This window comes from Seriola dumerili, unplaced genomic scaffold (assembly GCF_002260705.1).
Source record: "Seriola dumerili isolate Sdu_G_001 unplaced genomic scaffold, Sdu_1.0 BDQW01001601.1, whole genome shotgun sequence".
Classification (NCBI taxonomy): Eukaryota; Metazoa; Chordata; class Actinopteri; order Carangiformes; family Carangidae; genus Seriola; species Seriola dumerili.
The window spans coordinates 28,928-56,642 of record NW_019175856.1 but is presented as its reverse complement, the minus strand read 5'-3'; the positions used below and the strand labels follow the sequence as shown (position 1 = coordinate 56,642).

At 40.0% G+C, this 27,715-nt stretch overlaps 2 protein-coding genes across 3 annotated transcripts; both read left to right on the top strand.

The window, feature by feature from the left end:
* The first annotated feature begins 780 nt into the window (after positions 1 to 780).
* Positions 781 to 6,682, top strand: swi5 (SWI5 homologous recombination repair protein). Its single transcript, XM_022768433.1, has 5 exons — positions 781 to 964; positions 1,859 to 1,907; positions 2,026 to 2,126; positions 2,454 to 2,548; positions 6,599 to 6,682. Exons 1-5 carry the CDS (start codon positions 867 to 869, stop codon positions 6,661 to 6,663), a joined length of 408 nt encoding a protein of 135 aa, XP_022624154.1. The 5' UTR covers positions 781 to 866; the 3' UTR covers positions 6,664 to 6,682.
* Positions 6,604 to 27,657, top strand: slc27a4 (solute carrier family 27 member 4). Of its 2 annotated transcripts, none has more exons than XM_022768431.1 (14): positions 6,604 to 6,690; positions 11,623 to 11,784; positions 14,324 to 14,534; positions 14,937 to 15,120; positions 16,909 to 17,067; positions 18,506 to 18,575; positions 18,799 to 18,890; positions 19,384 to 19,493; positions 19,736 to 19,945; positions 20,269 to 20,395; positions 21,289 to 21,426; positions 21,513 to 21,677; positions 22,258 to 22,404; positions 22,793 to 27,657. In XM_022768431.1, the coding sequence occupies exons 1-14, from the start codon at positions 6,656 to 6,658 to the stop codon at positions 22,948 to 22,950; spliced, it is 1,968 nt and encodes a 655-aa protein (XP_022624152.1). In that variant the 5' UTR covers positions 6,604 to 6,655; the 3' UTR covers positions 22,951 to 27,657. The 2 variants fall into 2 exon arrangements, with proteins under 2 accessions (XP_022624152.1, XP_022624153.1); XM_022768432.1 differs by lacking the exon at positions 6,604 to 6,690 and adding an exon at positions 9,663 to 10,028.
* The last annotated feature ends 58 nt before the right edge of the window (positions 27,658 to 27,715 follow it).

Sequence of the window (27,715 nt, the reverse complement as noted above, 5' to 3'; positions counted from 1 at the left end):
AACAGAATAGATGTCACAGCATTGCATGATTATGCAATATTCTCCTCTGTCAAGAAGTGTGTGGGTTGTTTCAGACAGAGAGAGTGAAAGAGAGAGAGTCTATGTAAGTGATGTGAGAGGATATCAAGGGAGAGATGTGATGAGGACAGAAATAAAGAAGTCAAATTGAGAAGTACTATGTCACCATCTGGTGGTCAATAAGGACAATGGTTTTGAAAGTGGGTGTGTAACTGCTCTGATAATCAGATAATTGATCTTTTAGGTCATTTATTGATCAAAAACAACAAAGGTTCTCTGGTTGAAGATTGTAGGAGACTGGGATATACACTTTTACTTTGACATTATGGACAAATGTTTAATTGAGAAAATAATCAGCAGGTTAATCAGTAATGAAAATAAGTATTAATTGCAGCTCTGGAAGTTGTCTGATTTACCATTGGATGATATGTCTTCCATGAGTATAACACCGTGCCATCAATTTGGTAGCTAGCTTATTAACAATGTCATGTAGGCCTATAGAAGAGTGGAAATTTCAAAATACCAGAGCCAAAATACAATTGTCTGTTGTCTATGGTGATAGTGATACTTTGAGGAAGAACGAGTGTTTATTTGCAAATAATGTTTCCCAAAACTATCGAAATAAATGTCGTGAGCACGCCTCAATCGTCTTTGTCATACTGTGGTTACCGGGGTAACCAAACCAAACCAAGTCCCGCCTTTCGTTTTCAGAACCAATCAATTTTTAGTAGGGGTGTGTTTATCGTCAGCCGCGAACTGCAAACTTCCTCCTCTTCACGCTGTTCATATGCTATTTCTCTGCATTAAATCGACTCTGTCACGCAGATTTCAACAACATTTAAAGCAGTATGAACATAGAGCAGCCCACTGAAACCCACTGTAGTGCGAACAGTTGTTCAGTTTCAACACCGGAGGCGAACGACTTGAAGAAAGGAGCACTGAAAAGGTAATTTACAGATAGCATTAGCTCTATCATTAGCTCGTCGAGCTAGCTAACGTCAGGACTAGCGTCGGATAACCTAAATGTCAGGCATTACTGATTAAGATTATCGCTTTAAATATGTTCGACATAGAGTAGTTCTACTGTCCCATCGTCTCGCTGAGTTATTGTTTCAAGACCCTCCCGAGACAATGTGCTGTGGCTGATATTAACGTTTCTTAGGTCAAGTTGTTGATGCTCCGAGATCTCACTATATTTTACCCACTTTTTTTTTTAAATAGAAAGACCTTTGATAAAGACAGGTAACTTTATTAGATAACCCCAAACTACATGACATGTTGCACTGTTTATTGAACAGGGTTTCTATGTGTGAAAAATACTGAAAATACTGCCATTGGTGTTACTGTAGTAGGCCAAACTTTGACAACGTGTGAAAGGATGACAACTTTTCTATTGACCACAAAATCAGCAGCTATCTATCCTCTGTTGTCACATTTAGAAAATTAATTCATCTACATTTTAACCCCCAAGAGGTTGATCTGAGTACCCCCCTTAATCTTTTCAAACAGTTAAAAAAATGCAGTTTGATTAATTTCTAAAATAGAACAGAACTTTTCTGATCAGCATCTGAGTAATCCTTGGTTTGATCATCATTAGCCATTGCTAGGAAATTGATGGAGACAGAGAGTTTGTTGTGGGAAGTTTGCAGTCTTGCTGTGAACCTCTTTCTTAAAACACACAGTACAACTATTATTGCTATTGCTGACAGTTAGGAGTGATTTCTGAAGAGTTAATGAACATGTTACCAGTCACCTCAAAGACATTTCATTCTGTTATTCTGTCAACATTTTCTCATGAAACATGTCCTGTCTTTAACAATAGTTTCCCTTCTTTCCATAGAACTCCATTCTCAAAGTTTAAGAAAGTACACTCCAACTTCAAATCGCCTGTAAGTAAACCCCTTCTATGTCTGTAACACACACACACACACACACACACACACAACTCCTGCTTTTAATGCAACACATGCATTACACCATATTGGTTCCCTGTTTTGCACCTCACAGATTCAAGCAACAAGTGCTAAAGTTAGTCCTGCAGAGGAGGTGGCAGAGCTAGAGAGGAGAAGAGAGCAGCTGGACACAGAGATAGCACAGCTGGAGGCTGAGTGAGTACAGCTGTGTGTATTTGCCTTGCTGTATTTCTGTTTTTGAAGTCCTTTTTGAATAGAATATGTTGAGGTTAAGCATGTAGTGTTGATTGTTGATGGGTTGGTTTAGGATTAGGGGACAGGCGATAGGGATGATCCCCACAAGTAATACCCTGGAATACCTATAATGCCCATATCAGTATCTTCTTTTCTTTTTTTCTGCACATAGTTTTGTCAGTATTAATCTGAGTTGCCTCTTTTCATGATGTTTATTTTTTCTGTGTCTCTGTATGAGCATCTGCACAGATCTTTTGTGTGACACCAGTTGTGTGTGTGTTTCTCCAGGGGATACAGAGTAGAGGAGCTGGAGCATCATATTGATATGCTGCATGAATACAATGACATTAAAGACATTGGACAATCACTCCTGGGCCGTATTGGTAAGATAATTACTCATACAGACAGGATATCTTTCCTATTCAGTAGTTTGTAGTTGAATTTAAAGGCACCAGTAATAGTAGGCTTGCTAAATTTGCAATGGATTCTGGACAGTGATTCTGGTAATACAGTAGTGATTACCGACTTTTAATGATGTTTGTCTCTGCACAGCCCTCAAAAAAGCCACTTTAGTTTGCACTAGTCTAACTTTTGGTCAGTTAAGGCTGTTGCAGTCATAACAAGATGCTTGATGTGAATCAGTAATACTAAGTTTTGGGTTGTGCAGTGTTTTGTAAGAAAGTCCGGAATTTGTTACATTCACATCCCACCTTGATGATTTGATCTAACTCTGGTGTAGTCTCACAGAGCCTGGGTCTAATTTTATTTCCATGTGGATCAAGGTGTGGAAAATTTATGGTATGAAAGCAACTTGAACCACCCACAGTATATATAATACTCCGCTTGTCCTCTGATCGTGGTAGCCATGTATAGGATGTATTCTCTCCTCCCTCTGTTAGCCATGGCCTTTTTTGTTGCCGTGACAGATGAAGTCCAGTCACAGTTATGACTTGTTATTTTCAGCTATTTCTTTCTAAGCTTCCACACCAAAAACAAAACAAGTGCTGCAAGATGACAGCTAACCAAAACTGTCAGCTGAATGAGCTGTCTGTCTGTCTATGTGACTCATGTTTACACTTCATGGCTCACTTATCATCAGGCAGTGTGAACTCTGAACAGACTAGATGAGACATACAACAATATGTCTTTTTCTGGTGTGATTTGAACCTAAGAAAACAAACAGTAACAAAGTGTAATCACATCATTAAAAACTACCTCAATGACAGTGATGAGTTTCAGCAGACACCCTTAGATACAAAAGGCAACATCAGATTTACCACACAATCGTATACAGACATTGTTGTCACAGTCTAATAGATCATGGAATTTTTGTGTGTATGCACAATTAATGCTGTACACAACCGAATAAAAACTGTTAACTTATTAGGTATTGCAGCTATTGCATATAGGTAAAATTTGAACTAAAAATGATGGCCTTGGCTTGGTCACATTACAATATATTGATATCGAAGTTATTCTACAGCCTGCCACCAGAGGGCAACAGAGAGGTGTCACTGTTTACTTCGTAAGGCTGCAGCAAAAGTCAAGGCCAGTCTATTATCTAACTTTAGACAGTATTTAATTACGTCTGCATACAGATTACATTTGCCTGCCTGTAAACTATTCAGTCCCATTAGATTAACACTTTAGAGAAAAATGCTATTGGTTGTGTGTCTGTCTTATTTGGGCCATCTGGGTTATACTTGGGTTCCCAGTTCATCCAACTTAAATAAACCAGCCACTGAAAATCGTATAATTTTCTGTGTTCAGGGATATGTTGGATAATATTGATCGGCATTGTTCTAATACATTATTTGACATGATATGAATATTAATGTTGTTGAAACTTCAATAATTTTGGTGGGAAATTTAGTGATCACCTACTTCAAATCACCAGTGTCAACCCATCGCCTACCTTTCTGAGTGAGATCAAATGTCATGTTGGCATTTCAACTTCTCCCTACAGCTTTCACCATAATTTCTGTGACACTGCATCATACTGTGCAAGTAATGAATGTACATTTTGGGTACACCAATATGAAGAAATAGGCTGCAATGCGTGAATGAGTGTTGTAAGTTTGTGTATCTTTCATGTCCATTTGTGTGCATGTGCTGCAACGGCATGAGGTTGAGAAATTGTTGAGAAGTTGACACCTTTCACACTGTTTGGAAAGTTGTAGTGAATCACAGCCAAGTCACATTATGGTCTGTGCATGATTCATAACAAACATGACTTTTTACCTACTTTGGCATGTATGTGCTTGAGTGTGTGGTGTTAAAATCTGCAAATCCCTCCAATTTAGTCTTCTAATCTGCAGAATATGTACAAAGGAACAACACAGATCATTTCTTGTCACTTTTTTTCCATTTCTGCTATTATCCGTGTAGAAAAAAACAGAGTGAGCTCTCATATAAAATTTTAAATGTTAAACCTGGCTATCCCTTTAAATTCTATCGCAGTACAGTGGAATCAGGATGATAATGACCTCTTAGTGAATGGAGATGGCGTTTCCCCTCTGACACAATGACAGTCTTTCACATCACATACACACACTCACACATACACACACACACACAATTACAATCTCTGTCTATCATGCAGACACATGCATACACTCACACGTACACACACTGCTACATACAAACACATGCTATCATCCTCTCTTACCCCCTTCCTGCTGTCTTTCTCTCTCACTTTCTCTCAAACACATAGACGCACACACTTAACAAAGAGTCTACACTTTAACACTGAGTTGCTGTTGTACTGTATGCTGTTATGCTGAGAGGGAGGAGATCAGTGGGCAGACTGTGGAGTGAGACAGGAGACAAGTGGAGATGCCCTGCAGTACCCTCTAAAGACAACCGTCCCTTTGTCTTTTACCATGTCCGTCTGTCTGTCTGTCAGTCCGGGTTAAGGTCATTGTCACTTACAACTGTCCTTTTTTTGCTTATACAGTCTGTCAAATATTCAAATTTTCACAAGATTAAAGCCATTTATAAAACCTGAGTTTCACCCATAAGAAGTTTACCCTCAAACAGAGTTCAGTCTGTGCATATGTTTGATCTTATGAATGAAATGAAAAAAAAAAACTTACTTTATCAACCGTGGGTGATGAAGAGGATAATTTTGTACATATGATGTTAGAACGATGGACATGTTTGTATTTATATTTTTGGTTTCAGGTGAAAACACATATTTTGAATACACAGAGAAAGTATTAATTCCCCATTCTTAGTTGAAAGTTGTTCATTATTTATGATTCCTGACAGATGTTTCTGTTTATAATAAATTGTGTAATCCCTTCTTCACATTTAGTAAATTCACATATACTGTTAATGAACGGTACTTTCTAAACTGAAATGTCTATGAAATGTCAGTAAAGGCAAACACCAATCCTTGTAGGCTAACAGAGTCTTGCGTCTTGCCCTGCAAAGTCGACTGACATCAAAACAGTGAACCACTCTGTAGCTCCAGACCTTCAGAGCCCCTTATTCCAACAGCACTGTATGTACACACCCTTACTGCACAAATATAATTTACATGCGTTAAAAGAAAAACAATGGCACCACTTAAGTGCTGAGCTATTGTTTATTACAGTTAAGACTTGTTAGACAACCAGGAGAAGATGTGTATGATGGAGAGTGGGGAAGAGTATATGAAAAGAAGTTATAAGGCAAAAGAAGATACCAATCAGTTGCTTATTCTTCACCATCGTGATATTTTGTCTATTTTCTGCTTCACATCACTTATGTTTTAATATTTTGTTTCTCACTGCTGGTCAAACAAAGTCAACAATTTAAAGTCATCAATGCTAGTTATGATAAATTGTTATGGGCATGTGTTGTCATTTTCTCACGTTTATAAGCGACAAATTATTATTCAGTTCATCTAAAGTCCATACATTAACTGACAACAAAATATAATAATTTCCAGTCCTAGTAGGATTCCACCAGTACAGTGCATTAGTATGCTGCACCAATAAATGTTACAGCTTTGTCAGCCCTATAGGAAAACACAGTAGAGGCTAACTGGTCTTTGTATCAGGGTCAGCCCAGCACAACTCAGCATAGCTTGGTTCTGCATGAATAAAAGGAGGCAGAGATCTAGCTAGCGGGGCTAATTTGTCAGATTTATTAGATAATATACAGTAAATTATGTTTTAACAAGGTTAAAGAAAAAAAGGCAGATTTTATGTTTTAAGATGCAATGGAAATGACTATAGAGATGGGCTAAGATAAGAGGTCTGTTTTGACTGAATTTATTGTATACATGCTTTTCAGTAAGTACAGGCCTTATGTTTAAAGTGGGTGTTTAGTACTATCATGTGGCCTTGGTCTGTTCAGTGTTTTGAGGATTATTTGAAAAGAAGATGAGGAAGTTGACCATGTAATCTGCTGAAAGGGCCTAACCCCCACTTTGGCATGTCTTACAGCTGCTGTGAGGGGGACCACCACACGAGATCTCTACAGCCACTTCGGTCTTGAACTAGATGACTGAGAAAGAAAACATAATGAAAATACAGTGGTAAGAATGGTTCCTAAGACCAAGTGGAGAGGGGCATAAAGATAAAAAGAAAAGACATAAGAACTTTTTAATAGGAGAATGAATTTGGACTTTTGACCTCGACTTCCTCTTTGAGGCAGAGGTTTGCCCATTTTGTTTACAATTCTGTTTTCACATTTTTACAGAGAGAGCATCATATGCTATGATGGTGTTTAATCCAGCAGGCAGGCCTGATATTTAAGAAAGACCATCTACTTTAAACTATTAACTTAAGGCTGTGACAGAAAACAAATGTAAAAAAAATAAATAAATGAAAATATTATGACTTTTCTCCAGCCTGTTCCCTATCTTGATTGTGCAAGAATATAAATGCCACTGAAGCACAACTTTGAAAGGACTTGTGTTGTTTTGACATTTGAGTTTATCTAAATGGAGTTTTATGTAGTAGTATGATGGCTGTATGAATGCCAGTTCAAAAGCAGGGATGCCAGACCTTGAAGTGTTTCTGCTCCCAGTATAATATGCTCTGTACACTGGCAACAACACATAATATGGCACCACCATACAGTTTGTTCCGTTTTCCATTGTCACCTCTAAGACCACTATAGAATCTCAAAAGAGGTACAGATCCATCATGGTCATAGCATTGATTATGAGTGGAACTATGTCAGTAGGTATCAACATACAGCCACCCTTAACACCCTCAATACAGTTAAGTAAATGCTTTTATATGTAACTTAAAATTAGATGCCACTTTTATAACAGGCCTGTCAGTTAAATTCAACTCAAATTGCAACACATTGGTGTTGTAACATCGCCTAGTAGGTCATCCTAATGTCACCCACTTCTTAAAAAATCCTAGGGGGAGGCAAAGGGTATTAGACAACTGTCACTCATTTACAGTTTCCTGTCTGTTCTTTGGAATCACCCAAACATTTAACAAAAAAGAAAGGTTGGTTACCTACAGCCTTCATACAGGGAGCAAGGGCTCACTGAATGGTTCAGCAAGTATGAATTAGTGGTAGGTTAGCTTTGTGTTGAGATGGGACATTTCTTGTTGTCTCCACTATGGAAATATTTTGATATTTGATAATGGTTAAAAATGTGATAAAATTTGAAAGATATAGTATAGTGGTATTTCTACTTGTCCCAAGTGACACATTCAACACAGTTGGCTTGAAAGCCTCAATGTTTCAACAAGGTTTCATCAACCCATCACTGATGGCCTTTACAGTCTCCAGGTCTCAAACCAACTTGAACACCTGTCTTAGACAGCGTTTCCACCACCATCATCAAAACACCAAATGAGAGCATATCTTTTGGTAGAGCGTTTTCATCTCTCTAGTAGAGTTCAGAGACAGAATCTATGTAAAGGAAGCAATGAAGCTGCTCTGGAGCTGCTCTGCTCATGAAGTGTCTTAGTAAGGTGGAACAGTACTTTACTACAACATTTTATGTTGGTTTTTCTATCAATTTGTCATCTGCACTTCCTTTTTTTAATAAAGAAGTCCCCAATTCTGTTCTATTTGCCTGAAATATTCAGAGAAAGAGAATGCCAGCAAGTGTCTGGGTGTGGCGTTATCAGTCTTAGAACGACTGATAATGTGCCTTCTAGGACTGATAGGGGCTGAGTAGCTGCAAGGCTCTGATGTATGACTGTGTGTATGTTTGTGCCAGTTGGTGTCTGTTCTCTCATGTAATTATGTGAGTGTATGGTGAAAATCTCTCATTTGCAGGTCAAAGTTCATCTTATTTTCTTATCTTGATCTTTGCATTGCTTATCATTCATTTACCATCTCAGGTACTAGACAACACCAGATGATAAAGCCTGATCAAGTTGTAAAATGTTAACTTTTATGTGATTAGTCTTTGGTTTTCTTGCAGATGGGGTCAGCTATTTGAAAATGGGTTACATGTAAGGTGTTCTGTAAGAACTTAGAATTTAATGTGTCCCTGTTAATTAGAGCTCTTCAGCCCATTGTGGAAGTAACCTCTGTTGACCTGCAATAGTGATCTACTGCCATTTGTTATAATAGACCATTTGTAATCTTTTGTGGTTATGCAATGTGGTTCATCACATGTCACATTGGTGTAATGAACAGTGTGTAAGATGTCAGCCTCCTGGTGTCAGTTAAAATAGGCCAGAGTTACTTTGTTTTGTCATTGTGTGCTGCAAGTCTCTTCTTGGCTTACAACAAAAAAAGACCCAAATTGTAGCAATGCACGAGGCTGGAGAAATTCTTTTCATATCCACTAAGGGTTGGCATGTCACTTGGCACAATTCTGATCGTCTTTCAATGCTGTCTACCCCTGTAGTCCAGATATTTGTGTAGGCTTCATCTACTGTATTTTCACATTTATCAGTTGTCAGCCTTGTGAGTGCATCGACAACTGCAGGTTTTCAGCTGAGCAACCAACCTCCACCCCTACAGCTACCCAAATCAGCTGATGTAGCGTTCGGTTGCAGTGAAAACCAGTGGGCTCATGCCTCATAGGTTTTATTTTTCATTGTAGATCTAGGCCCACAGTGGCAAATGGTAGTATAGTCCTCAATATTGTATGATACCGTGTCCTTCCTCATTCCTTGGGTCCCTCTTGTGACAGATGGGTATTTAAAGCACATCTTGTGGCAGAGCGCGGAGTAATGAATGGACGTGGTGAGGCGGACTCTACGAGCAGAGGCAGGGCTCGTTTTATGCCACACGTTTCCGCATCAGGGCCTTGTCACTACTGGATACAGACTGCTGTGCGTGCTTGCCTCGCTGTCTGTTGGGCTAGCAGGCAGGGCCGCGCCGCATTTCCTTTTCACCAATGCCGCAAACCCCGCCCCTAGCCGGATGGGACAAGTAAAAAAAAAAAAAAAAAAAAATCGCATTCTCCTATTGGCCCTGGCACCCGTCCGTCAGCGCTTATTCCTGATACACTGACGGCACGCTGACGGTGGTGGGCGGGCGCAGCTAAGAAAATTATAAGGTCATTTGAATTACGCTTGCTAGCGAGGTTATCGGCTACAATGAACCCAGAAATGATATCAGTGATTGTGACAATGAACGGATGATGATCGCGGGGTCAAAGTCGACGCGCACAGCCAAACGAATTTGACTCCCGACCCACCGGAGGAGAGGAGGAGCAGCGGCAGCAGCTCGTTGTGGTATTAACAACAGGAGGGGATCCCGGTGCGTGTGTCTGTCTCTGTGCGTTTCTGTGAGCCTCTGTGAAACCCGAGCAAGCGGCGGCGAGGAGCGGAGGGGGCGACCAAGCTAGCCTATAAGCCGATCAAGGTGGAATCGCACACAACGAGTTTCACGTCAGGGATTTCTGCGCACCTACATGCTGTGACGGTGTGAGCCAAGTGCAAGGTATGTAAGCAAAAAAAAAAAAGAACTGGTCATCCCAGCCACAGTCCAAGCTGACTGAGCGCCACCGTTATGTTCAACTTCACGGATGGGTCCGGTTATTATTTGCTAGGAGAAAGGGAGAGAGTCCGGCAATGACTTTCTCGTCCTTTGTCAACCTTGTGAGCGCCCAACCTTCTAACGGGACTCGATAGGTGGCTCAAGACTTTAATATCAGGCAGCTATCGGTCCATGAAGGGTAACTTATGTGAATGTGGATAGCATATTCAGCGTGTCTCTTCATCCTAAAAGAGAGAGGGGTTGCTGGTGCTGTCACACTGTCCATCCGCTTCCTTGCTAAGCCGATGCGCGCAATACGCTGCGCATCCTGCTTCCCCGGCGCGCCTGTTACCATGATAACCTACATCAGGTTAGCCCGATAAATATTGTCCAACCGGGTTACGATTGAAGGCCCTGTCTGAAAGCGCACATGGCATGGTTGGAGCAGTCTAAAAAAACTGTGGGTTGAGCCTCCCTATGCTCTCCCCTTCCACTACCGCAATATGATGCTACGCGCCTTTTAAATTTCCGGGTGTAGCAACAGCGAATGATGAGGCTTTTTTCTCCAACTGCGAAGTGGTTACTGCCTCCTTACTGCATTTCTTTCCCCTGCCATGATACAAATCCTGTCATTTCGATCCGTCGGACGTTTAGAGTAATTTAATCTTCCACAAAGAGCGTCGCTCTACCTTTTAAATAGCAGCACAGTGATTGAATTGGCATGATAAAGCCATCATCACCATCACAGCCGTACGCAGGGGGGCAGAGCGATAAATATCTTGTCAGCGTCTTGACTCTAGAAAATTAGGCTTTAAAAAAGGCCCAGTTGTTGTTCCATAATGATAAACGGAAATAACCCCCCAGTGTTTTTCTAAGTAGACTAATGAATAGATAATAAGCAGAGTAAACCTATCTTTTACTGCTTTAGGATCATCTTCCTAGCTATCAGGTGGCACTGAACACCAACGTCAACACATGCTGCCCTCTATTGCTCTCAGCTGTCAAGAAAAGACTATTTCACTTTGAGTAAGGGTTTCCCCAAGGTCTCTTTAGCCTTGGTCTTTGTTCAACTCCAAGGGAAAGGGGAACTCAAGAGTTTTCTTGGTTTTACCAGCTTTGCACATGTAAAAAGATGTACTATAATCCTTTGTGTAATTGTTTATTAACAAAGTGTTTGTACTCACTTTTTACATGATTATGGCCACTTACAGATTTTATACAAGATGACAACATACAGTAAATTACTCTCATTTTATTATGTTATTCCGTAACGACCCTGTCCTCATTCACTACAATCTCAGTCTACTAGAGCTGAGTCACTGGACTGAAATGGGCACAGGATGTGTAAACAAAATCAAAGTAGATAACATTGTTAAGTGGTTGTGTTGAATACCACTGTGAAGATTCAGATTCAAGAACACTTCTGCTTGTTTAAACCACATGTAACCTTTCCCTCACTGAACTGATGTTTGGTATGAAATGATTGTGATTACTAGCTAGGGTCTGCAGCCTGTAGGCCATTATCCCTATCTATTTATATGTGTGTGCATTCTTTCAGGATGATGCGTCTAGCGTGTTGCACAGCCCTGCTGTTTGTGTTGAGGCTGCTGGTGGGCTTGCCGTGGTACCAGGTTCTCCCGGCCATCCTGATCTTCTACCTGGGAAGCGGAGGATGGAGCTTCCTGCAGATTTTTGCCAGAACAGTTGGCAGGGACTTACAGTAAGCATGGGGATGTTGTTGTGAATCCTTTTCATGCCCTTCCAATTATTACTGCTAGTGATTAATTTCCTTTTTTAAATTCCGTTTTTCAACCAGTTATGTCTTGTTTTAACTGTCTGCTGTCACAGGAAGTGTCATCCAAAATCATGTGCAGTCTGTACGTATTTTGACAGTGACACATTTTCAGTTGTTTTGGCTCTTCACTCCAGAACACTGAACCTCAAGTAAAACAATGATCATTTAATTTCAAATCCAGTGCACTGGATGCACAATCAGAACAATAGAAAATGTGTCACTCTCCAAACATTTACAAGCATCTCAACAATCAGAGTTCCTTAGGACCATTGTGGTCAGCTACAACAAGACCTTGGACACAAGTAATACAAATCTGGCATTGGACACACTGTAGTTACTGACAAATAGTGAATATCAAATATTCTGCCATACATAATTAAAAAGTCAGAATAGGACCATTAAAATTTTTTACAGGTCTTTGCTTTGAGCCTTGTGAAAGACATTAGTGAGGAAGAGCAGGGCTATAAATCAGAATGATAATTTATCATTGCTCAGTGGAATCATATGTGATGAAACAATGATACTGACTCATAAACAATAATGTTTTCATAGTTAATTATTAAAAAACAAACACCAGGTCAAGTTCCCTGGCAAACTACAATCTGATCACATAACTTCAAAATTCTCATTCTCAGTACATAGGATATCATGCAGCTAATTGCAGTGATGCACCATCTGATTTTGCTTGTTCCAGTGAATTTGTCCATAGTAAGCTAACTTTCACTATGTGTATGTGAAGTGTTTTCACACCTCTAACCCTGCAAGATTATAGATTGTCATCTTTGAAAGCAGCTTTGAAGAATTCACCGGCCAGAATCTGAGGCTCTTCCTCAACAGGCTTAGTTTTATAACCAGCGTGTCGTGTATGTTTCAAACCTCTGTGACATGGCAGGTAGCCTTAAATATTTTAGACAAAAGACAACACAGAGGATGGGGAAGGAGCAAATCTTTTAACTGTCTTACCTAAAGCTAATATTTACAGTTGGAGGTTGCCATGGTAATTGGTTTGTGGTTAACTTCCTTTTTTCCTCAATAGCTCCACTGATGGTAAAACAGGAAATTGTAAAAGACTGCCTTTTATGACCTTTGTGAAAAATAAGCCAACGTGACTTAACCAGTATTGATAACTGCTTTTCTATGGCCCATTATTAAAAAATGCCTCTGCTTTCTTATTGGTTAGAGATAGAAGACCGCAGTTCACCTGCTCAGATGCAAATACCTCAAACCATAAGTAGAGTTCTGATAATGGTGTAGTTGTTTGTCTACGTACTGACAATATCTGATGCCTCAAGGTTAAAAATTCACCATATCTAACTCTGTCAAATTATGCCGTTTCCTCAGTGACTCATAAATTCTTATTGTGTAATGTGCTGTGACAAGGCTTAGGTATTTACACTGTTAAAAGCACTGTGGTTCACATTTGAATTCCTTTGTACACTAAACCAACCTACAGTATACATAATTCTGTCATGTAGCTCCTTTGTTGCATTAGAAAGAGCTTTATTGTGGTCAAGTGTGCAAATGAAATAAATGAAACAACTGTACAACAGTAAATCATGGTTATCTGGACCAACATGAAACAATATAATGATGAAATATAATTACCACCACAGTGTAGCCATGAAGTAACTTTGCTCAATATATTTTTATGATGTTTCTATAATTATACAGTGTTCAGCAGAATGCCCACTACCTGTACCTTTGCACCATAAAAGAAAAGTAGTGGGTGAGATGCAGACTTTGCCCCTTGGACCCACCCATTCATGTCTGTCACAACATTTTATGTCTAGGTTGTTACATTTTGCACAGTTTAGGTATTTAGAAAACAGAATATATGATAGAATATAGGATAGTTGGTCAACTGTAGATGAGCTTCAAAGTACACTATAATATTACACATTATGCACACCACATGATACTGCTGACCATTATTTGAAGGACATCCCATGTTTTATGATTGATTTCTCACCATCCATGCATCCATTGTGCAAAGAAAGTGATTGTTTTCCCATTATTTTTACTACAGAGTGAAAATCAACATTCAGACTCTTAAAACCAGTTTTAAGAGTGTTTTTTTTGCCAAAGTGGAGGATGGGAGTTGCCAATTATGTGTACATTGTTACATTGACACAGAATAGTGCTTTTTGGCAGCTGAGTCTCAAATGTCAAAACATCTTTAAATCACCAAAAGGAAAGTTTTCTCTTCACAGCTGCAATAACATGTACTGATAACATAACTAAAAACAAAAATAAAAGCAACAAATTAATATTGACACTGAAATGAACAAAAATTATGAGATAAAACATGAACTAATACATGCAAAACTAGTGCGATGGTCATTTAGGTGAAGTGTATTTGCTTGTACAATTAAAGGGCAAATGGTCTTCTGGAATAACTCCACGAAATGTTATTTTTAACTTGCTGATGTCTTTTTTTAATAATAATTTTCTCTTCTTTCCCCAGTGCGGCAGTTGTGTTACTGCGGGTGAAGATGAACGTCAGACGCCACCTTAGAGAGAAGAACACAATTCCCAAGATCTTTGCTGAAACAGTGCATCGTCATGGGGACAAAACTGCACTCATCTTTGAGGGGACTGGGGAAAGGTGGACCTTCCGACAGTTGGACGAGTACTCCAACAGAGTGGCTAACCTGCTGCTGGAACGGGGTTTCAGGGTACGTCTTCAAAACAAAATTTTCCTTAAAGAATGAGGGTGAAAAAGACTTCTGTGGCAAATTCAACATCCCATGTCCACAAACCTTTTTGAAAAGGGTCTTTATTGCATATAACTACATTAGTTTGGATTTAACTTTAAAAACCAAACGTAACCACTATTGATCCGATTTTAATTTGTTTTAAAAATTACTGTGAAATGGTGGAAAAATAATCAATACTTTCACAATCAATGCTAAAGCAGAACTGGTTTCTTTTAATTGTTGAAGCTCACTCGCCTGTTTTTTTCACCCAGTGTAGGCATGATAACACTCCTTTCATAGGGAATTGAGATAAACAAAATTTAATGTTATTTAATGTAAGTCAGTTTGACAAGCCCCTCTTTCTGTTGTTTCTCTCTTCAGGAGGGTGATGTGGTGGCCCTTTTCATGGAGAACAGGTCCCAGTACGTGGGCCTCTGGCTGGGAATGGCCAAGATCGGAGTAGAGGCCGCTCTAATCAACTTCAATTTGAGACTGGAGGCCTTGGTCCACTGTGTCACCATCTCCAATGCCAAGGCTGTGGTGTTTGGCTCAGAGCTCACTGATGGTGAGTGCAAGGGAGAGTGGAGAAGGGGGATGAATGGAATTAGAGATTAGTGAAGTATCCAAAGGACACGTGACAGATTTTGTTTGTTATGGTATGACATAGTCAAGTTTATAGCTAGAAATCTGAAATTTGTCCCAGAGGGCTTTAATGTCTGTATGACATTGCCTCATACTGATGAGATTTGTTCTACGTCGCTGTGATGAGAGTGTTGAGTGGCAACAGAGGTCATAAAAGATAAATGAGTTTTGAAGGAGGTGTCTTTGTAATATCGGTCAGTAGAGCTTTAAATGACTGATGGATGGGAGGAAGGGAAGAAGTAATGAAGAGGGAAGTTGAGAAATGTCTTGATCATCAATCTACAGTGTTCAAGGTCTGAGCAAAGAAGATTGACTGATAAATGATAAACTGAAACAGATAAGAGGTATATAAGGGATGGGTTGACCTACAACACTGAGACAGATATGCACAGTATGATATTCAACTAGAAACTGATTACACAGGAAAACTAGAGATTAGATTTTCAAAACATTTTACAGTCTTATTTTTTAGAAATTATTATTGTTATTATTTTTAAAAGTTAGAATAAAAACTAAAACAACAGAGCATACTACATACTGTTTTCAAGTACAGCACATAAAATAATTAAATAGTTCTGATGTCTTTCCCTCACTTAATACAGGGCTTGACCTTATATCTCTGATATTGAGTGTGTTTACAGTACAGTAGTATCCCAGTTATGTGTTGTCCACGTAAACTGTTTATCCCAGGTTCAGAAATCTGGATAAGACCTCATCGTGGTTTTGAGAAACCCGGATATGCTATCTGGAATCTCTAATAGAGACCAGGACACTGTGGCATGTAAACCTTGATACTGTTATCTTTATGTATATAGGGATATGAATAACCAGGTTTTTCATGTTGCATGTAAATGCCATATCACAAATATAATCAAAAAACAGGATAAGGCTCAAAATCAGGATACCAATACATATGTAAACACACTCATTGACTAATAGATAAACAAATTAGTTGCCCAGCAACTGTCCAATGTGCAGTGATTGTTGTTGATTTCTATTTAGCAATAGAATAAAACAATAAATAAGACAGAAAAACAATTAACAATAACATTAAAGATTTAAATCAATTGTTTCATGATCACATTCGTGTGTTTATGAATATTTTTGAAGGTGCAAGTAGAATTAATTTCTTGTTATAATATCTAATCTACTAATCTGTAGTGTATTGTTAAATATACCTTATATTCCTTAGACTTTGGAGGCACTAATGATATAAAAGTGCTGCAGCTCAGTAGAATGGTCAAACATAAATTATGGATCTATTTCAATCTCCTCATGACGCCCTTTGAGTCCCTGCCCAATCTGAAAATCCCTGATCTCAACAGCTATAAAGAGTGAATCAGTTTTGAGCTGGTCATTCTGGGATTGATGGAGCAGTCTTTGTATTGGATCCCGGACCTGTCATGTGCTTTATGCCTTTAAGTAATTGGAAACGCAGCCTCTTGGCTACCGAGCAGGCCAAAGTCAAGCCGGTAGCATTAGTACTGAGCCGGCAGGACATAAGGCTTTTAAATTAAGATACACTGTCTGCTTTTTCAGGGTAAAATATGAGAACTGTTTCAAATGTTGCTTCCCTTCTTCTTTCTGCATCTTGCACTGATACATATTGATACTTGGTTGCCCTTATCTTTTGTCATACTTTGCACAAAAGTGTTTCCCTCTTGCATTTTTAAATTTAATTTGCTTTAATGTGTTTGTCTCCCTCTCATAGCTGTTTCCGAGGTGCACAGTTCAATGGGGAAGGCGGTGCAGATGTTCTGTTCTGGAGAATGGGATCCCAAACGGGTCCCACAGGGAACCGAGTGCCTAGAGCCCCTGCTGGATGGTGCCCCATCTCACCTGCCCAGCCGGCCGCAGCGCTGCTTCACAGGTGACAAATGCTGTTTCCATCAAAGCTCTCACAACCAAGGATCAGGTTCAGAGTTTCCAGGAAATTTTCAAGCCATTTTACATGTGCTTTTGGGAATAATTTTAGGTGATATTTTCTGTGGCGTAATAGTAATTCACCAACCAACAGCAGATGTCCTGATCATCAGAAATAAAACTTTCTAACACTTCTTTCTGTCAAAGTTTCAGCACCCACTCTTACCAAAGCAACACAGCAATTTCAAAAAGTAATTTCTTTGCATTTACTGATAGACTGACAGCACAGACCAGTTGACAAGTGGTGAGTAATAGTTTTGGGCCCCAGCAGTGACTCAGTGAAATCACAACACCGAACCATACAGAAAAGTAAAACACATTATTTTAATTAAAATGTCAAGAATATAATCACTGATGGTTTTGCTGCTTTTAATTATATTTATTACTATAAATAAACACAGAGCAAGCGTAAAAAATCACAAATTTGACACCTTCTATCTTTAGACCCTTAGTTCAGATTAGGAAAAAGTAAGTAGACAGAATAGTTAATAATAGGTTTGTTGTTGTTGTTGTTGTTGTTGTTGTTGTTGTTGTTGTTGTTGTCGTTGTTGTCGTTGTTGTTGTCGTTGTCGTCGTCTACATTGCTTAGAATTTCATATTATTATTGTATCCTCAGAGCTATCGATTAGACCTGATTCTGAACAATCAATCCAGTCCTACCTGCTCATTCACTTTTGCTACAGGACACTTCAGCACCATACGACAGCAGCATAGGCAGGTGCATCAATAAAAACTATGACCTTTGGTCGTGTTCACGCTTGGCAGTATGTCTCTCTGGCAATCCAGACAGATTGCAAACAAATGCATCAGGATCAGAACAGTCAGGTCACATTCAGAGGTGATTATAGAGTGTGCTGTGTAGAGTAAATGTCAACAAGTACTGCTGCAATGAGGGGTTGCTGTTTATTACAGATAAAATCAATTGTGAACAGGAAAGCAAAATCCAAACACAAGTGGTCCATTGTCATACCAGCGATCATCCATTGCATGTAGGGGCAATTTGAATACATCTGAAAGCAAGATCCTCTGTCTGAATATGAAATTTCTGTTTGCTGTCACATTTCTCTGTATTCTCTATAGAAAAAGGGGACTTAATGCTCTAATTCAGTCTTTAAAAAGGGAGTCTCCTTTATCCTCTAGCGCTGTAACTTAGTCCAAATCAGCTGGCAGTCAAAACTGTAAATAGGCCTCTAATTAAGGATCAAAACCGAGCTCCAGAAGCTAATCAGAAGTGAGCATTCAGCAAAATGTTTATTTGAAAGAATTTATTTGAAGCTACACATTTAAACATGACAGAGCGTTCATTTTACACACCCTAAAACCAGTCAAAGTGCATTTTGATGTTGATATGTATGTTATCTCACTCTCACTGTGTTGTGTTTCAGATCGCCTATTCTACATCTACACGTCAGGAACCACTGGGATGCCTAAAGCTGCTATTGTTGTGCACAGCAGGTAGGAAGGAGCCATGCAGCTGACTAACAGACACACAGGAATTGCAGCTGCAGTCTATGTTGATCCATGCTTTAATGTGGAGTACAAAGTTAGAAGAGAGAGAAGAGAGTTAGAAGAGTTAGTTAGAAGAGAACGGAAGAGAAATAACATTTAATGTGTTGGCTTTCCTTTGACTTATTGTACTTTCTTCTCCTTCCCTGCTTCACTCGACCCTGGTTTTCAGGTACTATCGCATGGCAGCTTTGGTGTATTATGGGTTTAAGATGACATCAGATGATGTGCTGTATGATTGCCTTCCACTATACCACTCTGCAGGTAAAGCCATAACTGTGTGTGTTGGTGGGGGTGGGGGAAGTGGTGGGGGTGGTGGCAAGGGCACTTTCAAACCTATAGTTCGTTTTTCTCTGCTCCACTTCAGTGGATGAGTTGGTAAACAGTTGCTGTGTTCAAATGTGCCCTAACAAATCATACCTAGGGGGAAAAGGAAGAGTCAGTTTTGAATGCGCCCTTATAGCTAAGATGCAATTTTTCCTCATGTTGAGAGGTAGATTTGCCCAAAACCCATTTGGTTTTGTCATGTTTTTTTTTTTACTTCATAGTCACATTTTCACTTGGTGTGCAATCAAAAGATTTGGAGAATGACACGTACAGATAATGTTAAAGACTAAGACTGACAATGTATAATATTAGTTTATTATTTAAATGAAAGGAGGAGTTGCATGTTGTTGCGTTAAATGTTATGTCTTTGTACATTTCCATGTTGTGACTGGTACTCTGACCTTGACCGCTCATATTTGCCTGTCCACAGGAAACATTGTGGGAGTGGGACAGTGTTTAATACATGGCATGACTGTAGTCATCAGAAAGAAGTTCTCTGCCTCGCGTTTCTGGGACGACTGTGTCAAATACAACTGCACTGTAAGCATAGTGTAAATTACAAGTTATTGAGTGGCACACTGCAGCCTCTCAGTGTTGCTGCAAAGACTTCTTTGTTGTCAGTGCCTATAAAATGAATCTTAAGATTTAATGTTACTCCCAGCCAAGCTCTTGGAATCCCTTTCTCATTATTGTGAACTTGGTATTAAATCAGTAATTGGTTTATTCATATCGCTGTTATGTCTCATCACTAAACTACTGTTTTTCATACCACCATCCTCCAGATTGTGCAGTACATTGGTGAGATCTGCAGATACCTGCTGAACCAGCCAGTTCGGGACACAGAGCGGCAACATCAGGTGCGCATGGCCCTGGGCAACGGCCTTCGCCAGTCCATATGGGAGGAGTTCATGAACCGCTTCAATATCTCGCAGATTGCAGAGTTCTACGGAGCAACAGAGTGCAACTGCAGCCTGGGCAACTTCGATAACAAGGTGGGAAGGTGTCCTGCAAAGAAGTGGTGATAATGCTCTGACCAAACTTCATCTAAATCCTTAGACTACCACAACTCACTCAAGTCTTCTCACCTGAGAGAACATCATAAGGATTTTCTTTTCATTACTGCTCTAAAAGCCTCCTCATGTTAAGCTCTCTGATGCTGATGCTGTAAATGTGTTGTTGTATCAGATTTGGTAGCTTCTCATTAACACAACACACAGCTCTGATGTTTTTGGGCTGGTTAATACTAATCTTCTTTTCGTCTTCCTCACCACATTAAAAGCTCTTTGGTTTTTGACATTTTTTGTCTGTCCTCTAGGTTGGAGCATGTGGCTTCAACAGTCAGATTCTACCCTTCATCTATCCCATCAGATTAGTGAGGGTTGATGAAGAGACCATGGAGCTCATTAGGGGACCTGATGGCGTCTGCATTCCGTGTAAACCTGGTATGTTTACTGTATACACATATTAAACTACAGAAAGAGAGGTGGTGTTAAACAGAAAAAAAACACATCAGGAGAATACACAGCTGTTCATATATTCCCATCCACATCATATGTTTGATTAACAGTGAAATAAACCTGAACATACAGTCTGTACTGATTTTGGCTATGTCTTTCAACTCAAACACTCATGACATCACTCAAGACTGATGATCCATGCACATACCCGTGTCTACCTATCAGGAAGTGCTACTGTTCACTGGCCGAGTTCTTCTGCTAAAACCAACCAACCTACAACCCCCATGAATTATATAGCACAACACTGTGTTTGTAATGTATGCAATTCATTAGCTCCTCCTATAATGAGATTCCACTATATTGCCATTAAGAAGACCCTTCATTTCTGTGCTTGTGTTCGGTGAACCGAACAAAGTCAGTATAATGTGACCTTTAGATAGCATGCTGGAATTCCAGGATCAGAGGTGTGATTTGTGATGTCAGAAGTGTCGTCATCCTGTCCCTCCATGCCCTCTCTCGCTTTTACGCAAACGTTGATTCGGCTCTGTGACTACCTCCACTGCCGTCATAAAGGCAGAAGAACAAAGCACCCCCATTCCGTGTTTGTACCTTTTATACAGAACAGCAAGGCAGAATAATGGTGCAACATTCCCTCCTTGAATAGGCTGTGTAAAAGGGCCTATTGACATTAGTCCTCTCTGAAACCCCTGATGGAGCTCAAATAATACACTTTGTATAGTTAAAATAGCAATTTGAATTCACGTGAATGCCATTTATACATTCATACTGTAAATCCCTCTGGTCTTTGACACCTCTCTCTCACTCTTTGTCTCTCTCTGTCTTTGTTTCTCTTTCTCTCTCTTTCTCTCTCTTTCTAGGCGAGCCTGGCCAGCTAGTCGGCAGGATCATTCAGAATGACCCTCTTAGGAGGTTTGATGGCTATGTCAACCAATCAGCAACCAGCAAGAAGATTGCTCAAAGTGTTTTCAAGAAGGGAGACAGTGCCTATCTCTCTGGTTAGTCACTCACACACAGTTATTCACTCTATTCCCTGCTGAAGTGCTGAAGTAAATGAATATGATCTTTGACCCCTTCTTACCAGGTGATGTGTTGATCATGGATGAGAACGGCCACATGTACTTCAAGGACCGAACAGGAGACACTTTCCGCTGGAAAGGAGAGAATGTCTCCACGACCGAGGTGGAGGGAACGCTCAGCAGGCTGCTAGACATGAAAGATGTAGTTGTGTATGGAGTGGAAGTACCAGGTAACATTGTCTAACATACAGTACCTTTAGAGATTAAAGATTCCTCCATTAGAAAAGACAAGAACCATACTGTATCAGTTTTACAGCTGCAGTGTCTTTGCGTACTCTTATTATGACATTAAATGATTTCTACCATTTAGAAAGTTCACTACATTTAAAGCAGAGCTGTAGCCGAAGCCCTGCAGACTGAATGCCACAAAAGACAAATCACAGACGCCACTTTCCAGCCGCTGTGATTAGATTAGATTAGATAACTTTATTAATCCCCGAAGGAGGGAAGTAGTTTGGTCACTAATGCGCAGTGACAAATAACAAAAGATACACAAGTCATACAGATCACGATAGACAAGAGATACTGCCACATTACCCGTCTAGCCACGAGATTAAAAACTATGTTTAATACAGTCAATGATGTATAGAAGTATAGGTAACACTGGCAGACAGATTTCATTGGTGTAAAGACATAAGGATGGTTCTGCACAGTACTCATCACCTCCTTCCACAAACACAAGGATGTCTGACCTGAAACTCAGTGGTCCACAGAATCAAACCTCTCATTTCCCTGTTTCTGTGTGAGCAGGAGCAGAGGGAAAGGCTGGAATGGCAGCCATCGCTGATCCGTCTCGTTCCACTGATCTGGAGAAGTTTGTGAAGGACATGGAGAAGGCTCTGCCTCCATACGCCAGACCTGTATTCCTTCGCTTCCTTCCAGAGGTCAACAAGACAGGTACAATGCGCTTTTCATAGCTGTTTGTGTAAAGCATGAGAAAGCAAGGATAAATATAGTTTTTCTTACAATGCAATTGTAATAAAAAAGCAGTTAAAGAATCTCAGTTGGAGTAGGAGACATCTTGTGTCCAGTAGTGAAACTTTTAAAATATTCACAGATTCAGGATTTTACAAGGCATTATGACTGTTAATTTAAACAGCATCACCAATTCAAAATCACTACCTATAATAGTAATAATAATATTAGAACTGCTTTGCAAGCAAAATTTGATTAAACAGTGATGTGTTCTGATAGTTTTCTTAAAGCAGTAAGACTAATAATGCTAAGAGGCATTGTAAGGCAAATTGGATTATCTGCATTATTTCTTTGTGTCTCTCTTTCTCAGGAACATTTAAGTTTCAGAAGACGGAGTTGCGTAGGGATGGCTTTGACCCCAGCGCGGTGTCAGACAGACTCTACTTCCTGGATTCCAGCAGAGGGCGCTATGTGCAGCTGGACGAGGAGACTTACCGCTCCATACTGTCAGGGAAACACAAATTGTGATGACTAGGCTGACCACTACATTTACATATGTACACACACATATACACACATACAAATACAGAACAGAAGACAATATTTTGAGAGCAGGATAGCAGAATGCAGAACCTTGCCCCCATATACACAAAAATACAAACAGTATAAAGTAATAGCCATACACATTCTGTGCACCCAGAGCCAACACATTTACACACACATACACGTTGTATTCCCAAACCCTCTTTGCTCTTTGATCTCTGAAAACAGACTTATGCACGCCACTCACACATACACACACACACACACACACACACACACACACACACACACACACACAACACCACACAAACACAGCACCACTCCATCCATCCCTCCTGAAATCTCCGCGGCAACTCCTCTCGCTACCTCAGCAAACACAGAGAGGGGCACAAACCCAGTAACCAGGTCTATTTGGTAACTTGAAACCACTCTTCATAGCCACACAATCCCAGTGCACACAGCCCTCAGACAACCCCTTCCTGTTCATCATGGTCCATCAAACCAGATGTTTTGCTGGGGGACACCGCTCGGGGGAGGGGGGTGAGGAGTACAGGCTGCCTGGCATCCAGAATGCACAAACTTGAAACTACAGATAACCACAAACTTGATGGATGATAAAGAGGAGCATGGATTCAGTGCATACATATGTGGCACGGCGGAGGGACCTGTTAGGACCTAAACTGTCTCTCTGATTGTTGTTATGTTAACGAGATTGTTCTGTGAAAGACTGGAGCCTCTATCCTTGACCTCACCTGCACAATTAGCCAGCAGTGACAGACCTATGTGACACCTACACCTTTCCTCTGTTTGAAGTTAACTTTATCAAAGTCTTTCCTTCAACTCTCTGGTCTCCTTGTCTTCATTTCCATCCTTGCTCTACAGAGCTTGCAATGAAAATGAGGTAAGGACACCAAAGGTTTTTTTTTTTTCCAAAGGGAACACATAAAGATGTGAAGGATTTTGGAGAGCCTTTGACATGTAACTAATGGTTACAGAAGTTAAATTAGACCAGTGGTTGAAGCTGAAAATTTTACTAAAGTGCAATAGGGCTCCAGAGTTTGCAGTGCAATAATCAGCCTCAACACAGCTGATATAAAACAAAGCTTTTTATTTAAATATGTCTGCATTACACCAGATATATTTAAGTTGTAGTGTTTGTTTACATATTTAAGAAAATATGAAACTTTTAGTAATTTATGTTGTTGTGAAAGCTTTCTCTTTTGTTGTAGTGCAAATGTATCAGGTTTTTTCTGCTTTACGTGAATCCAAATCTGTGCTTCAGTAGCTCCTGGAGTCCTCATAAATTGAGCTGCAGTATGCATTTTATATAAGCAGCTGGAACACAAAGTAAAGTGCTCCGACTGAGTCAACCCTCAGCTAAATACATGGGGTTATTTCCATACACAGCACTGTTCACTCACTGAGCTGACGTGCAGTATGGTCGCGTGGCTCTATTGTGCAGGTTTTGTCGTAAGAGGTAGATTTTGCCTATCGTAGGGTGCTCGTATATTCTTCTGAAACATATGAGGAGGACTTGACTGAAGAGAGAGGAGCACCGAATTGCCTCATCAGCGAGGATTTGTGTTTTTAACGATATTCTGGTGCTAAGGAGGGATGTTCTGCCAGATTCAGGAGAGCCGAACGATCCAAAGATTCAAAGGCAGGGAGTAAGGACACTGTAACGGAGAGGATGCATCGAAACGGAGCAGTAGAGAAGAAGAGAAAATGTGCTTTGCCATCGATGTCTTGTCTGTTGTCTGCAGTAGCTGTCATCAGAGGTTGTAGCAGCATGAATGAGCAACCACAAGCAGAGCACTGTGCCTTACTGTGAGTTCACCTCCCAGATTCACAGGCCCTGGCCCATACATAGTGTCTCATATGGTTCCCTGTGTTGGACTTCAACCGTCACTCGTCTCATTCAGCTTCTATCTACCATAATCTCATTTGTCCGTGTCCAAGTTTCCTGTCACAGTGGCATCGCAAAGCTGGCCCAAATCTTGGGAATTCAGGTTTTACTCTGAAAATCATCTCCTAGGAAACGGAGGCAGCCCAGCGACTGACATCTTCATCCTGCCAGGTGCAGGACGAGTTTGTGTTGAAGTCTCACTGGGCAAGAGTCCAATTGCTGCGAGACTGCTGTCACAGAATTTTCGAGGACTCTATCCTCCTCACTTCCTTTCCCTCGGATCTCTCAGCCCTGACTGTAACCTTAATTTGTCTTCTAGCTGTCTTTATTTGTTACACATTTGTTTCTTGGGTTATCTTTAAGATATCACTCGCCCAAGTTTCCATTTGCTCGGCACCTTTACTTTAAGCCTTTATCGTCTTTCTGCCAACCACTCCAATCCTTTGCATTCAACCATCTCTTCCCTCTTTCCTCTGTCTTCTCTCTTTCTGACTGTGGCCCCCCTTCCCTTCGAGCAGGCACCTCTGTTTAATCCTGGCTGTCTCTGTCAGGCTCCAAGCCTCATTGTCTGCCACGTCTGTGGTCATGTTGATTCAGACAAGGGTTAAAAAAAAAATAAAAAAATAAAAAACAGCATTTGAATACCTTTAGAATATTTCCTAATTGGATCTCTTTAAATGTTTGATTGAGCATATTGGAAGGATTTTTCTTTTGTGAATTTTTGAGATTGTTCAGGAGGTTTGGTAACATCAAGCTCCACCTACACACTCAAAACTGTTTTCAAGTATCTTTTGCCGATGTGTGTTGTGTGTAGTCTGCCATTACCCTGTGATATTTCTTTTCCTTACATTTGAAACTCACCACATCCTAAGTCACCTACAGTACAGCCAGGCAAGGTGTTGCCAACATTTGAGGACCGACTGTAACGTAGATGACTTCCTATTCTTCTTTTTGTGGCAATGCTTAGGCTACTTTGTTTTCTGCAGACTGATTCTCAATATGTTTCAACGGCTTTCTTCAGTTTGTACTTTGCACTGACTGACCTTGACGGCTGCAGTCTGCTGACAGTGTTCGTCAACGTTGCTCTCACTTATCATTCCCCTGTTTTGGGAAGAACACCAACAAAGCCGTTTGACAGAAATTGAGATTCACCCCTGCTTCTTCTGTAGTCTTCAAAGAGTCTGTCTTTTTCTCTCTCACAAGTATTTTGTTCTTTAATGATGAGTGTGAAATGTTCTCATGAATGTCTGAAAAGCAAATGAGTGACCAATGATATTGATTTTTTAAAGTGTGATTTACGTATCTAAGGGAACACAATTTGGCTGTTATGATGCTTCTGACTGAGGGTTACACTTGTTAACCCTGACCACCAGGGGGCGCGTGACTAAACAGCCCCAAAAGAGCACTCTGAATAAGATGTTTCCATTTTCACTTTTTTTTTAATGAGTTTAAATTATTATTTTTGAAGAACTGTTAATTATACTTTGATTGTTTCACTGCTTTATGTGTTTGCTCTTGTTTTCTTTTTGTGAAATTATAGCTTTGTGATTTTGGTATAGAAAAAGGGGATTCATGCATGAGTGGAAGACAATCAAATGTCAGTTTGTTGTTTGTTTGTTTTTGTTTTTTTCTACCTTTGGCACAAGGAACCAGCCAGGGATCTATCTTTCTGGATGGAATTGGTTGTAGATGTTGAGCAGGAACCATTTTTCAGCTGAAGGTCTGTAGGGAGTGAGGGGTCTATGGGACAGGGTGTATTGAGGTTTCCAGTCACCTGTTTGACCAGAGGGGGGCGCTGTACCCTCACCAATGCTTTGACAGGGGCGAGTCAAAGAGAGGCACACACAAGCTTCCTTGCCATTATTTTATCACACAGTCCTTGGATAAGAGATGTACTGGTTTAAATGAAACCTTATATGATATATTTCAAAATGTGAATTTTTTTTCCTGCAATTTTTCACCCAATTTATAACAGATTTCACTGTTTTATTTATAATCAGCTAAAATCACTTCACTATTGCATTTTTGCTTCAAAAGATTGTCAAACAGTTTGACAGATTAAACCAATACAATGCCTTCACTACACAGATAGTAAATTTTGTCAGTGTATGGTGATTGATGTATATATTGATGTATGAGATTATTCAGTTGAGCTCCAAAGTGAACAATGTTGTGAGAAAGCCTCACGGGCATCTAACTGTCACCAGCTTTCCCAGCTCACACTGAGATTAATCAAGATAACCAGAGTCTGAGTGTAAATCACTGACATATGATCAAAGAATAAGTCACAGTGAAGTTCACAATTATGTGAGGATCATTGCCCGCCAGACAAGCCACAGATCACAAACCCTGAAGACTTGTGTGTATATGTTTGTTTTTGTCTCTCTGGTCTTACTGTCTCTCATGTCTCTGATCAACATTTGTCACCCTGTTTTTTTTTTTTTTTTTTTGCACTTTTTGTTTGTCTTTTTCTCCCGGTCGTGGTCCTCAGGAACATCAAACAGCGCTAGAGAAGGAAACAAGTTTGTATGTGTCTGCCTATGTGTGTGTGTGAACGTGTTTTTTATTATGATTATTTTATTGTCTCATTGCACAGGCAGCAGCTCTCAGCTTGTGCAGAGTGTGTAGGGGAGGTCTGTGAGGTGTGCTGTGTGTGTGAGACACACACACTGATGTCCTCTTGTCCACTGAAGGTTAGCTGTATACATCATGCATTTCAAGAAAATGAGACAAAAGCAGTGCTGCAAATGGAAAAATCATTATTAATAAAAACTATTTAAATTGTTCACTTGGGTCCTGATTGTTGTGCCACTTTTTCTACAGTATGATTTACACCAGACTGCT

Bases quoted from the DNA above. Each gene is read 5' to 3' on its own strand.
- swi5 (XM_022768433.1), top strand. From the start codon at position 867: ATGAACATAGAGCAGCCCACTGAAACCCACTGTAGTGCGAACAGTTGT. The intron at 965-1,858 runs GTAATTTACAGA...TTCTTTCCATAG, and splicing joins AAGAAAGGAGCACTGAAAAG to AACTCCATTCTCAAAGTTTA. The intron at 1,908-2,025 runs GTAAGTAAACCC...TGCACCTCACAG, and splicing joins ACTCCAACTTCAAATCGCCT to ATTCAAGCAACAAGTGCTAA.
- slc27a4 (XM_022768431.1), top strand. From the start codon at position 6,656: ATGACTGAGAAAGAAAACATAATGAAAATACAGTG. The intron at 11,785-14,323 runs GTAAGCATGGGG...TTCTTTCCCCAG, and splicing joins ACAGTTGGCAGGGACTTACA to TGCGGCAGTTGTGTTACTGC. The intron at 18,891-19,383 runs GTAAAGCCATAA...GCCTGTCCACAG, and splicing joins TCCACTATACCACTCTGCAG to GAAACATTGTGGGAGTGGGA.